This window comes from Gorilla gorilla, chromosome X (assembly GCF_029281585.2).
Source record: "Gorilla gorilla gorilla isolate KB3781 chromosome X, NHGRI_mGorGor1-v2.1_pri, whole genome shotgun sequence".
Lineage (NCBI taxonomy): Eukaryota > Metazoa > Chordata > Mammalia > Primates > Hominidae > Gorilla > Gorilla gorilla.
The window spans coordinates 11,970,182-11,984,224 of record NC_073247.2 but is presented as its reverse complement, the minus strand read 5'-3'; the positions used below and the strand labels follow the sequence as shown (position 1 = coordinate 11,984,224).

Here is a 14,043-nt window from a genome sequence, read left to right as displayed (position 1 = left end):
GAGCCCAGGCAGGGGCAGAAGATAAAGAAGCAAAGACCTGCAATGCTTGGGGCATTTGCCAATGCGTTTTGTATCGTTAGAATGCTCCTTTTTCACCCCTTGAAGATAGCTTTGGGTTTCAATGCAAACATTTTAAATCTATCTCTATTTAATTAATTATTATTATTGTGTATTATTTTGAGATGGGTTCTTGCTCTGTCAAACAGGCTGGAGTGCAATGATGTAATCACAGCTCACTGCAATCTCGAGCTCCTGGGCTCATGAGATCCTCCCACTTCAGCCTTCCGAGTAGCTGGGACTACAGGTGTGCACCACCATGCCTGGTTAATTACTGTGGTTTTATAGAATTGGGGTCTTGCTGTGTTGCCCAGTCTGATCTCCAACTCCCAGCCTAAAGCAACCTGCCTGCTGCCTAGGCCTCCCAAAATGCTGGGATTACACGCATGAGCCACCACACTCAGCCTTTTTTTTTTTTTATGTTATTCCAGCAATAATTCTTTTTTTTTGGCCGGGAGACAGAGTCTTGCTCTGTTGCCCAGGCTGGAGTGCAGTGGTGCGATCTCGGCTCACTGCAACCTCTGCGTCCCGGGTTCAAGCTATTCTCCTGCCTCAGCCTCCCAAGTAGCTGGGATTACAGGTGTGTGCCACCACCCCTGGCTAGTTTTTTTTTTTTTTTTTTTGAAATGCAGTCTTACTTTGTCACCCAGGCTGGAGTGCAGTGGCACGAGTTCAGCTCACTGCAGCCTCTGCTTCCCGGGTTCAAGCAATTCTTGTGCCTCCTGAGTAGCTAGGACTACAGGTGCATGCCACACGCCCAGCTAATTTTTGTATTTCTCATAGAGATGGGGTTTCACCATCTTGGCCAGGCTGGTCTCGAACTCCTGACCTCAAGTGATCCACCCACCTTGGCCTCCCGAAGTGCTAGGATTACAGGTGTGAGCCACCACACCTGGCCTAATTTTTGTATTTTTTGTAGAAAAGGGGTTTCACCATGTTGGCCAGGCTGGTTTCGAACTCTTGGCCTCAAGCAATCCTCCTGCCTCAGCCTCCCAAAGTTCTGGGATGACAGGCATGAGCCAGCGCGCCTGGCCATTGAAGAGATTATTCATTCCAAACGCCAGATGTGAGCTTCAGAGGACCCTTCTCCAGATAGAACCTTCTCCGCCCTCCATGACGGGGAAGGAGAATCGTCTGACTTTCAGCAAAAACACTGGCTCCAAACATGGCCTGCGGGTGGTGTGTTCACTCGGCCAGTTTGTAATATGTGCAGGACACAGTCATGTCATAGAAAGATTTTTCAAGCTTAACTACCCCTCCCTGATGAAGTGACATAGTAGACATTAACTCTCTAGAAGGCCAAGAACGTTGGCCTGAGATAAACATGCCAGACATGTGTTTTCTTAGCTATTTTTAAAAAAATGACCTTGTAGTCCTAGGTGAGGGCTACAGATTACTACCTCTTCAAAGAAAGCCTAGAGTTCAAGAACTGTGCCCATAAAAATAATAAATACCTAAAACAAGGGTAGACTACCCACTTCTCTTTTTCCACAAACATTCGTTGCATATTTTAAGAATCCACATTTTATCAGTGATTAAAATGGCAAACGGGTGTTAAAATCTTTGGCCAAATTAGTATCTCTTCTGCCAAAGAAGTTGCTTAAAACCAGGCATTTTGCTAGAAGCAAAGTCCCTGAGAATTGAGAGATACTAAAATACGAAGGTATTGTCCTCGCCCCTCCCTCTCTCCTGCCTCTCCTCTCTCCTTCTCTCTTTCCTTCCTTTCCTCCTTTTCTTCTGTTTCCCTTTCTCCTTTCCTTCCTTCCTTTCCTCCCTTCCCCTTCCTTCCTTCCTCCTGCCTTCCTTCCTTCCCTCCCTCCCTCTTTCCCTTCACTCCCTTCCTTCCTCTTCCTTCCTTCCCTTCCTTTCCTTCCTTTCCTCCCTCCTCCCTTCCTTCTTTTCCCTCCCTCCGTCTTTCTTGTCCTTCCTTCCTCCCTTCCTTCTTTCCTTCCTTCCTCCTTCCTTTTTTCCCTCCCTCCCTTCCTCTTTTCCTTCCTTCCTTCCTCCCTCCCTTCCTTCCTCCTCCCTTCCTTCCTTTTTTCCCTCCCTCCTTCTTTTCCTTCCTTCCCTCCCTCTTTTCCCTCCCTCTCTTTTCCTTTCTTCCCTCCCTCCTTCCCTCCCTTCCTTCCTTCCCTTCTTCCCTCCTTCCTTCCTTCTCTCCATCCCTCCTTCCTTCTTTCCTTCCCTCCTTCCCTTTTTTCTTCCTCCCTACTTCTCTCTTTCTCTTTCTTACCTCATTTTGTTTTCTTTACAGTTTTAAAAGGAATTCTGTCTGTCATTATTTTCTTGTCCCATCTAAGGGAAAAGGTTATGAAAAAGGAGACAGGAGATACATCACCGGCACTTCCATGGAGAACACAATGCCTGTTACAGCCAGGGTGGAAGCGATCCACATTCCCACCTCCCACCTGGTTACTGACGTTCTCAAGGGCCAAGCGCAACCGAGGATACTGCATCACAAGCCTCTGATCGTTAGGGTGAGTGTAGGAGCTTTTGTAAACACAAGGACAAGGTGAAGCGTGATGTAGGGGTCAGGTCGCCAGCCAGGGCATCGTGGGCAGGTGACCAAACATAAAATCCGCGTCACGTGGGCACCTGGAGCAGGGTTGGTTTGCTGGGGGGACCTCTGCAGCTACATCACTTGGGAGCACTTGGCACAGAACACCCTGGCACAGTGCCTCCTGCCAGTAGCTTTAGGAGGCCAATGCCAGTGCAGTTCGCCAGCTCTCAGACATTCTGCTTCCCCTTCTCAACACCATGTGGGAGAGACAAGAAGACAGAAGCCAGGTGCACCTACCCTCTTCCCCTTCTTTCCTGTGGCTGCCTCCACCATCACTGCCTCCTTTTCCTGCAAGACAAAAACAACGTCTGCAATGGGAAGATTTGGGGTCAAGGAAAAATTCACAGCCAGGACCGTGAAGAGGCTGGGGTCCTGCTTCTTATACTCTACGGGGGTACATGTTACCCAGCTACAGAGCTGGGGTCCTGCCTATTACACTCTAAGGGTGCATGTGACACAGCCACAGAGCTGGGGTGCTGCCTGCTACACTCTAGGGGTACTCTGAGAACCCACACTCCCAGGCATTATCACTATTCTCAGGGCTTTAATATTCACATTCCTTAAATTACAGAAAACAGCCTACTAAAATGAAGCTGAAACAACACTAGCTATTTGCAAGAACACACAGGTGAACGGATGGGTGAGGAGGTGGTGACAAGGGCCCATTCATCACGCCCTGTCCCTCAGAAAAGTGGGACAGCTGCCTGGGCCCTGAACTCTTCTCCGAGGACCGAACCTCTACGGGGCAGCCTTTACTTCCCACATCCTTGAAGCCTCAGCAAACAGGCAGAGTTCCCACAGAGATGGCTGAACATTTCACTGTGAGTTCACAGAGAGCTGACAGTTTAGACCCTGTAGTGCTATTCTACAGAGCAGGTGGGCATCATGCGATGGAGAGAGAAAAGAGACAGAAAACAAGATAACTGTACCTTCTCCACCTGAAATGCCATCCGCAAGGTCAGCATCTGAAAAGCTACCTAGGAAAGAAAATACAGCATCACCTGTCAACCTGGAACTCCTCCAAGGGTCTTCATGTCTTAGAATAAAGGAAAAACTCATGAAAACCGGCCTGTTCATCAACATGGTGAAACCCCATCTCCACTAAGAATATAAAAATTAGCCGGGTGTGGTGACGGGCACATGTAATCCCAGCTACTCGGGAGGCTGAGACAGGAGAATCACTTGAACCCTGGAGGTAGAGGTTGCAGTGAGCCAAGATGGCACCACTGCACTCCAGCCTGGGCAAGAAGATCTAAACTCAGTCTCAAAACAAAACAAAACAAAAAACCATAAATAAAGTGGAAAAACGTGAGCATAATATTGCATGCTGGCAATATTTATGTCTGTAAATAAATGAAGAAGGCTTATAAATCAATAATGTCATATCAGAATATAAGAATAAAAGGCAAAGCATACAATACACAAAATAAGAAGTATCCACGGCCAGTTGATGCAGGTTTTTTTTTTTTAATTTTAAAAGTAAAGTCATGAAACCAGGAGAAAGTTGATAGAAAATTTCACACTATTTGCAAAGGTTTCCTAGGTGATAACTAATATTGGAGATGGTGTGAAGACAGGGACATTTGCACACACCCCTGGCATCAAAATAAATTGGTAAAATTCTGCAGCAAATTAACACCCAGGTCAAAAGCTATGAAAGTACTCATATACGTCGATCTAAACTATTTGAATGCTAGAAATGTCTTCAAAGGAATAAAAATAGTGCATGGAGTTGACTCAGATTTGCTTTGTTAATTCATAATTCTAAAATGCCAGAAGAAACATAACATTTTCAGAATTAGGGATTAGTTAAAGGAAGTATATAATTATATATGTAGTATGTAATAGTACACGATTATCAGTAAAATTCATACGATAGAAATGATTACATGACATGAAAAAATGTTCATGGACTATCAGTAAGCAAAAAGTAATGTTACAATGCAGTACAAACAAAAGACTTGGAACTTTATTTAAAATTTATTTCATTTAGATTAATATATAGGCTGGGTGAGGTGACTCGTGCCTGTAATCTCAGAGATTTGGGATGCTGAGGCAAGAGGACTGCTTGAGGCCAGGAGTTTCAGACCAGCCTGGGCAACATACTGAGACCCCATCTCTACAAAAAATGAAAAAACCAACTGGTCACGATGCTGTGTGCCTGTAGCCCCAGCTACTTGAAAGGCTGAGGCAGGGGGATCTCTCTAGCCCAGGAGTTGGAGGCTGTGGTATGCTCTTATATTTAATACGATCACACCACTGTACTCTAGCCTGGACAACAGAGTGAGACCCTGTCTCAAAAAAGAAAAAAAAAAGATATATAAAATACTAGCACAAATAGCCATCAAAATGTCAACAAGATATGGACATCATTAATATTCTTCTGTGTTAAAAATTAAATATGTAAACAAAAAACCCTAAACATATAAACTTTCGACAACCATTCAGCTAAAAAAAAAAACTGGTGCTATTCGAATTACGCTGAAAATGTTGTGATATGTCAGAAAAACTGACTTAAATATTTAAGGGCAGAAAGATTTAAAACACACTAGCTTCTCCACAAGGAATGGGTATGCCAATACTTTTCTCTTTATCAAGTCTACATTTAAATTCTTGTATGCAATTTTTTAGAAGTTCCATAAGATGGAACTTGGAAATAAAAGTAGCAAACTAGTCCAGGCACAGTGGCTCACACCTGTCATCCCAGCACTTTTGGGAGGCCAAGGTGGGTGGATCACTTGAGGTCAGGAGTTCGAGACCAGCCTGGCCAACATGGCAAAACCCTGTCTCTACTAAAAATACAAAAATTAGCCAGGCATGGCACTGTGTGCCTGTAATTCCAGCTACTCAGGAGGCTGATGCAGGAGAATCACTTGAACCCAGTAGGTGGAGGTTGCAGTGAGCCAAGATGGCACCACTGCACTCCAGCCTGGGTGACAGAACAAGACTCTGTCTCAAAAAAAAAAAAAGCAAACTAAAAATAAAATCCAAGCTAAATATATATTTTTGAAATGTACATTTTCCATTACATGAACATGGGCATTACACTGCACAGGCAGTCAACAGTAAGCACACACTCATCTGAAATCACCTCCTCTCAGCTGACATAAATATCGCTGAATTCTGAACAACGTGAAGACATCCCACAGGGTCAGAGACTCTTACCGGAGGAACCAGGGTGGCTGGGGTTTGGATTTGGCATCGGTTTGGGTGGGTTCGGTGGTCGTGGGTCGTCTGTTTGTGAAAGATGAGAGTTGCAATTTTAAGTGCCTTGCAGTAGAGAAAATGAAACATCAGTTTACACACAGATGGTTCCCTGAACAGAAATTGGACCTTGGCCTTTGTCCTGGTGGGGATACCTGTACACACACAGTCTCCTGCCAGTTTCCTCCCATCAACTTTCAGCCACAGTTCTTAATTTCAACTACGTTTAATAAAAATTAAAGTGGGTGTCCACACCAGCTACAGAATTTCTAGGGCCAAAATAAAAAGGTGGGACCCATTTTTCGAATTTTCTTAAGTATTCCAAGATGGCGGCAACAGAGCAGTAAACCAGTATGGTTCCCATGGCAAACCAACATGCCATGAGGTCCTGTGCCACTGCACACGTCACATGCTGGTGAAGCCAGCCCTGGCCAGGGTAGGCACATTTGTCTCATGTCCTTCCAAAGACTGTAAGAGTTTTAAAATAAAAGCACACGTGCCGGTTGTAAAGAAAAACCCAACGACAACAGCAAGAACAAACCAACACACCTATCTCCCTAGGTTTCCACTGTGAAAACTGGTTCCCTTTATCATTTAAATGGGAGAATTCTCTCTGAAATGATCATAATTGGGTGATAATAAGCAGATCAGCAGCAGAAGAGATTAAAGGATAATACTCACCATTTTCTCCATCAACAACAGCATCTCCTAAGTCAAAGTCATCCCCTGAAAGAGGGGAAAGAGCAGTTAATACCAAATTCCAGAGAGAAACGAGGAAGGAATGACCTCGTGAACAGATCAAAAACACACCACGGCCCCACATTCCTAAATACTTTTCTGAATATCAGCTTGACCAGGATCTCATTAGAAAAAGTGCATTCCTGACCATTTTTACATCACTATTCTCTCAGATAAAAAGAGTAAAAAACAGAGAGACAGAGACAGAGAAAAAGCTAGGAGAGAAGCTCTCAGAGAAGAGGCAGTGGGGAGAGAGAGAGAGAAATAAAGTAATTTATAAATGAATTGTGTTGCCTGGACCAAGTTGAAATTCCGATTCTGCCTGCACATGATTTTCTCCTGTTGACTCCCCATCCCATCGTCCTCTCCTCCCAGGTCCCTAACAACTTTGGAAGGTAGACCCTAAGAGAAGGGGACAGATGACTGTGATCAGATTTAGCCTAGAGGGTGTCTAAAACGTGGCTCTACCAACCCATATGTGCTCCGCAACTAATGTGACAGTTCACCATGGCCTCAGATCTTGTCTTCTAGTATGAAGAATGATTTTGAAAACCCAACTAAGATGGAGGAATGGTTGCTGGCAGCCACCCAACAGCATGTACTGAGCCATCCTGAGTGACGTATGGGAATTTCCAGTCCCTTCCTCAAGGAGACTACGATAGTATAAATTCAGACGCTCAACACCTACTCATTGGTGCTATCTGCATGATTGCTTAGTTTAAGGATCTGGGGACACAGGGTCCCTTTGCTCATGAGCTGACACTCTAGACAGGAAGCCCAATAATGAAGTGGAGCTATTAATGTTTTATATTAGAAAACTCAGAAGTGCTAAGACAAGACAGTGTCTTAGCTGTAAGACACTGATGCCATAAGTTTTGGCATCATTTTTACTCTGTTTATCCGCCAGTGGGGTTGACCCTTGGGCAATTCCATCACGTGGACCTCGTTTCTGACTTTTGTTTGAAAGAACAGCATTGAGGGCCAGGTGTGGCGGCTCATGCCTGTAATCCCAGCACTTTGGGAGGCCGAGGCGGGTGGATCACGAGGTCAGGAGATCGAGACCACCCTGGCTAACATGGTGAAACCCCGTCTCTACTAAAAATACAAAAAAATTAGCTGGGTGTGGTGGCGGGTGCCTGTAGTCCCAGCTACTCAGGAGGCTGAGGCAGAAGAATGGTGTGAACCCGGGAGGCGGAGCTTGCAGTGAGCCAAGATTGCGCCACTGCACTCCAGCCTGGGCGACAGAGCGAGACTCCATCTCCAAAAAAAAAAAGGAAAAAAAGAAAGAACAGCACTGAGAACAAATGAGGTGTGTGCCCACAGGTTGAGAGATGAGTTCACTCGTTGCTCATCATGGGGGAGATCTCAGCACCAAATGCCCTCTCTCCCAGGAAGTTGAAATCTAAAGACACAGGCCGTGCATGGTGGCTCACGGCTGTAATCCCAGCACTTTGGGAGGCATATTGCCTGAAGTCAGGAGTTCAAGACCAGCCTGGCTGACATAGTGAAACCTCGTCTCGACTAAAAATACAACAATTAACCAGGTGTGGTGGCTGGTGCCTGCAGTCCCAGCTACTGAGGCATCTGAGGCAGGAGAATCACCGAACCCGGGAGGCGGAGGTTGCAGTGAGCCAAGATCACACCACTGCACTCCAGCCTGGGAGACAAGAATGAGACGCCATCTCAAAAAAAAAAAAAAAAAAAAAAAAGGGAAGAAAAGCTAAAGACAGAGTAACTCAGACCCTTAGAATAAAAGCACACGGAGATGTTGTCCAAATGGCCCCGAAACATTTCACATCAGCAACCATTCTCTTACTGGAATCACTACATGAAATGTAACATCATAACACAATTCCAGTATTAACTATTAACCAGACTCCAGCCGGAGCACTCAAATCACTTCTCTCTTCTTTCTAGTTGCCTAAGTCCCGTCCTGCTGTCCGAGAAAATGATTTGCTCTTTTTCTTTGCATACTAGGAAGAAGCCCTTCTCACCAGCACCGGGTTTCTTGGGGATTGCAGTGGGTTTCTTGTTTTCATTGTCTAAAGAGATAAGATATTTCAGTTAGTAAAAGTTGCAGCTGGGAAAACAAGTGTCAACTCTTTTGTGGTTAAGGATGTTTCATTTTCTTGGAAACAGTCGGAGAATGTTTTTAGCATTGTTTTTTCTCACCAGCCCACACTGAGCTGAGGATTATAGGACGACTCTTGAGCCCAGAAGACAGGCACAGAGGCTGCTACCGGCCATGGTTTCCACAGAGACCAGGAGCCCCTTCTCCACTTCTTTTTTTTTTTGAGACCGAGTCTTGCTCTGTCACCCAGGCTGGAGTGCAATGGTGTGGTCTCCGTTCACCACAACCTCTGCCTCCTGGGTTCAAGCGATTCTCCTGTCTCAGCCTCCCGAGTAGCTGGGCTTACAGGCGCATGCCATCACTCCCGGCTAATTTTTTGTATTTTTAGCAGAGATGGGGTTTCACCACGTTGGCCAGGTTGGTCTCGAACTCCTGACCTCAGGTGATCCACCCACCTCGTCCTCCCAAAGTGCTGGGATGACAGGCGTGAGCCACCGTGCCCAGCCCTTGTCCACTTCTTGACGTTGAATGGGACTATGACTGAAACATAAGCCAGGAAGGCAGGAGAATGGCAAAGTTAGGAGAAAAACTGCCCTTTTCAGAGAGCCCGAGATCTATGCATGAGAAGGAGAGACACCGGATTGATGGCTGAAAGGCTGTTCACATTTCTCATATGAAACACACTTTTGGCTCCGTCAGGCCTCTGCCTAGGCTGCCCCCTCTGAGAATGGAAGCCAATCAGGCAAATCAGGTGGAGGCTGTAAGACTAAGGGCACCTCCCACTGCAGGGAATGGTTGTTCCCAAGGGCCAAGAAGGGGTAGGTGGTCAGGAAAGAGATGATCCCCATCAGCACTGTTTCCGCTCAAACCATGTGCACTGCACCACAGGACATAAAATTAAAAGCTGGCCAGGTGCAGTGGCTCGTGTCTGCAATCCTCTCACGCCTCAGCACTTTGGGAGGCTGAGGTGGCAGGATTGCTCGAACCCAGATGGTCAAGGCTGTAGTGAGACAAGATCCCACTGTGGCACTCCAACCTGAGCAACACAGTGAGACCCCGTGTTGCTCACTGTACCAGGTGAGGTGGCACATGCCTGTAGTCCCAGCTACTCAGCAGGCTGAGGTGGGAGGACTGCTTGAGCCCAGACGGTCAAGGCTGCAGTGAGCCAAGATCCCAACACTGCACTCCAACCTGAGCAACACAGCGAGACAGTGTCTCAGAAAAAAAAAAAAAACTAAAACATAAAAAAGTGAAGAGGGTGGCTGGGCTCAGTGGCTCATGCCTGTCATCCCAGCACTTTGGGAGGCCAAGGTGGGCAGATCACAAGGTCAGGAGTTCGAAACCAGCCTGACCAACATTATGAAACCCCGTCTCTACTGAAAATACAAAAACTAGCTAGGCATGGCGGTGCATGCCTGTAATCCCAGTTACTCGGGAGGCAGAGGCAGGAGAATCACTTGAACTCGGGAGGCAGAGGTTGCAGTGAGCCGAGATCGTGCCACTACACTCCAGCCTGGGTGACAGAGAGAGACTCCATCTCGAAAAAAAAAAAAAAAAAAAAAGAAGGGGGCTGTCCTGGGTTGAAAAGCATTCCTCCAAAATCCACACCCACCCCAAACCTCAATAGGTGATCTTATTTGGAAACAGGGTCTTTGCAGTTGTAATCAGTTAAGATGAGGTTATAATAGATTAGGATAGGTCCTAATGACTGGTGCCCTTATAGGAAGGAAATTTGGATATATGGAGACACAGGGAAGAGACCAGCGTTCACAAAGGCAGAGCCTAGAGTGATGCAGCCACAAGCACAGGGACACCTGGAGCCCTCAAAAGCTGGGAGAAGCAGGAAGGATCCTCCCCTAGAGCCACCAAAAAGAACTGGATATAACTGCAGTGGATTGAGCAGTGGTCCCCGCAAAAGATATGTCTACATCCTAAAGCCTAAAACCTGGTAATGAGACTTTATTTGGAAATAGGGTCTTTGCAGATGTGCTTAAGAGAAGGATCTTGAGATCAGATAACCCTGGAGTAGAGTGGCCCTAAACCCAATGACAAGTATCCTTGTAAGACAAAGAAAAGGAGACACAGACACAGAGGAGGAGGCCCCATGGAGAAGGAGGCAGAGACTGGAGTGATGCGGCCACAAGCCCAGGGACACCTGGAGCTCCCAGAAGCCGCAAGAGGCAGGAAGGACCCTCCCCTAGAGCCCCTAGAGGGAGCATGGGTCTGTCTACACCTTGATCTCAGACTTCTGTTGTCCAGGTCTGGAAGATGATAAATCCCTGTGGTTTCAGCCCCCAGTTGGTGGCACCTTTTTATGGCAGCCCCAGAAAACAAATACAAAGGGATGACAAGACCCAGAAGCTGATAAGAGTGATAAGACGGAATTCCTTCAATTCCTTTTCCCATGCCCTTCACCGAGGGCTCTGGGTGAGGAGCGGGAGACAGGAAGAGCTGCAGAAAAAGGAAGGAGTGGCCCCATGGAGAGAGCGGGTGCCGATTTCCAGAGGGAGGATGCCAGCACTGGATGCCCCTCTCTCCTGGGGACCTCCATTTGCTCACCTCCTCTAGCCCCCTCCCCAAGGACCTGGCAAGTTTTTGCTCGGCCTCTGACCATCACAGGACTGTGAATTATTCCACCAGGGTGGTTCATTTATCTTAACGAGGGCATCTTGCTTTTCCTCGTCATCTATGAGTCTAGTTTTTATAATAAGGCAGGCGGACACATACAGGCGGACCCCCTTCACCGCACTTTGTCTTAAGGTGCTTTGCAAATACTGTGTGTTTTACAAACAGAAGGTCTGCAGCAACCCTGTGGCAAGCCAGACTCTCGGCACCATTTTTTCCAACAGCACGTGCCCCACTTCCTGTCTCTGTATCTGCAATTTTTAGCAATAAGGTATTTTCAATTAGAGTATACTGTTTTTAGAAGTAATGCTATTGCATACTTAATAGACTATAGTTGAGAGTAAACATAACATTTATATGTACTGGGAAGCCAAAAATTGCTATGACTCCCGTTATTGCGGTGGTCTAGAACCTAGCTGGAAATGGCTGCGATATGCCTGTATATACTATGTTAACATAAAATATTGATGGGATTTTAAAAAATGATGTTGATACTCACCAGGAAGGGCATCGGATAAATCGAAACCACCATCTAAGAGAGAAAAAAAGAGTCAACTTAGAAACAAGAAAAATAAAAATAAATTTGAATATTATAGAGATAAAAAAGATATGCGATTTTTCTGACTTTTTGTGATATTTAAAACAGCAACTTAAAAAAATTTACAAGGTGCTGTGATTTCTCTTCTCATTCTAAATATTCACTTCATGCCTAAAAGTAAGAATATGTTAGCCTAGGTTTTAAATAAATGATGACCTTCAAGCTTAGTAGAAATTAAAATAGTGGAAAAACACGATCATTTTGTGTATTATTCTTAACAGGCCGTTCCTTTCAAACAGATGAATAACAATTTTGAATATGTACTGAAAACAACATGGGGAACAAAATTCTCCCTTTTTTATCGGCAACTTTCCTGTAATTACAAACCAAAATATAGTAGAAACACTAGACAACCCTGAAAGACACATGCATTATGCATTTAAAAAAAAATCTCATGGAATCCCACGGAATGAGGAAACTGTCATGCTGAATTATTGATAGGCTATCCTGTTTCTACAGTCTTTAATTACAACAATTTCAATGCTACTTCAACGTGGCTGGCCATCTCTGGTGCACTGAAGAAAAGCCAAATTCAGGAAAATTTGGAAAAGTCGACTTGGACTGTTTGGTCAACTGGAGGAAGAGTTAGGATAATCGTCAACATCCAGTGTCCCCACTCCTCAGCACCAAAGGCATACAACATCTCTCAACCGTCAGGAAGCACCTGGCGGTGGGTGGTGAGCGGTCCAAGAACAACCCGCAGGAGCCCTGTGAACACCGGAAGTGTGTCCAGTTCCACAACAGGTGCAAACGACCAGGCTATGCTCCTGCATGTATAAATGAAGTGTGCATGCATATGTCACAGGGGTATGTGTGTGTGCGTGTGCATGTATATTTGGGCATTTGCAGTGCACATGTATGTATTTGTGGGTTTTGTGTGCATGTATGGGGTGTGTAGGTGGGTTCTGTGTGTGCATACGTGTATGTGTTGTGGGTGCATATAGGCAGGTGCATGTATGCGTGGGTTTGTGTATGTGCATATGTGTAGGCGTGTTTTGTGTAAGTGTGGAGGTGTATGTTGTGGGTTTCTGTGTGTGTAGTGTGTTTTTTTGTGTGCATATGTGTCAGTGCATGTTCATGTGGGTTTGTGTGTGCATATGTAGGTGTGTGCAGTGTGTAGGTGTGTTTCTGTGTGCCTATGGATAGATGCATGTATGTGTGGGTTCTGTATGCATGTGTGTAGGTGTTATGTGTGCATGTGTGTAGGTGCATGTATATGTGGGTTTGTGTGTGTATGTGTAGGCGGGTGTAGTGTGTATATGTGTTTTTCATGTGCATGTGTGCAGCTGCATGTGTGCCTGTGTCAACGTGTTTATATGTGTAGGTGTGTTTGTGTGTGCATGTGTGGGTGTGTGCATTTGTGTGTTTGTGCATGTGTGGGTGTGTGCATTTGTGGGCTTGTGTGTGTATGTGTAGGTGTGTGTAGTGTGCAGGTGTGTTTCCATGTGTACATATGCATAGGTGCATGTATGCATGTGTTTGTGTGCACACATGTAGTTGTGCACACATGTGTGTATGGGTAGGTGAGTATAGTGTGAAGGTGTGTTTTGAGTATGTACATACAGGTAGGTGTGTCCACGTCTGCTTGTATGTCTGTGTGTGTGTGTACTCATGGCTGTGTGTTTCTGTGTGTGTCAACAATAAGTAGAAAGTAGACAAAACCCTCGGAACAGCTCTGTGGGCCCCATGCCGGCAACCAGAGTGGAGTCGTTTCCACAACCTCAGAGCCCTGAAATGGCTGTTTCCACAACAGGACACTTGCCAGACATCATAAATGCAATTACAGCTCCTTCTGCAGCACACAGCAGATCTTTAGACGGTAGCAAGGGAGGATCCTACTGATCCAGAATAAACCATAAGGCAGGTACAGACACACGCATATATACATATATATGCATTCATGTTCATATGTTTCCATAGAAATCTGTAATTGTATTTTTTGAAGTATTATTTTTTCTTTATTTACATCTTACCTCGCCTATTTATTTGTGGTGCAAACAGTTCAAAGCTACTGTCTTAGGCATTTTCAAGTATGCAATGCATTCTTACTAACCACAGTCACCCTGAGTACAGTAGACCCCTGAACTTATCCCTTCCTATCTGATGGAAATGTTGTACCCTTTACCCATCATGTCCCCATTTCCCCCACCCCTCACTCCCAACCCCTTGGTCACTGCCATTGCACTCTGC

The 14,043-nt window shown here is 45.6% G+C and overlaps 1 protein-coding gene across 9 annotated transcripts in view; it reads right to left on the bottom strand.

The window, feature by feature from the left end:
• CD99 (CD99 molecule (Xg blood group)) overlaps positions 1 to 14,043 on the bottom strand; it is a 50,937-nt gene that overhangs the window by 15,753 nt on the left and 21,141 nt on the right. For 7 of the 9 annotated variants that reach the window (XR_010132494.1, XR_010132495.1, XR_010132496.1 and 4 more), the window contains exons 2-7: positions 11,755 to 11,787; positions 8,554 to 8,601; positions 6,503 to 6,547; positions 5,783 to 5,851; positions 3,547 to 3,594; positions 2,855 to 2,905 (exon numbers count right to left, since the gene is read on the bottom strand). Coding sequence is in view for 5 of the 9 variants with exons in the window: in XM_019019352.3 (XP_018874897.2) it covers positions 2,855 to 2,905; positions 3,547 to 3,594; positions 5,783 to 5,851; positions 6,503 to 6,547; positions 8,554 to 8,601; positions 11,755 to 11,787 (294 nt within the window). In the remaining 4 variants the exon portion in view is untranslated. The remainder of the gene's footprint in view (positions 1 to 2,854; positions 2,906 to 3,546; positions 3,595 to 5,782; positions 5,852 to 6,502; positions 6,548 to 8,553; positions 8,602 to 11,754; positions 11,788 to 14,043) is intronic. The other 2 variants (XM_055376343.2, XM_055376344.2) reach the window with 1 other exon arrangement.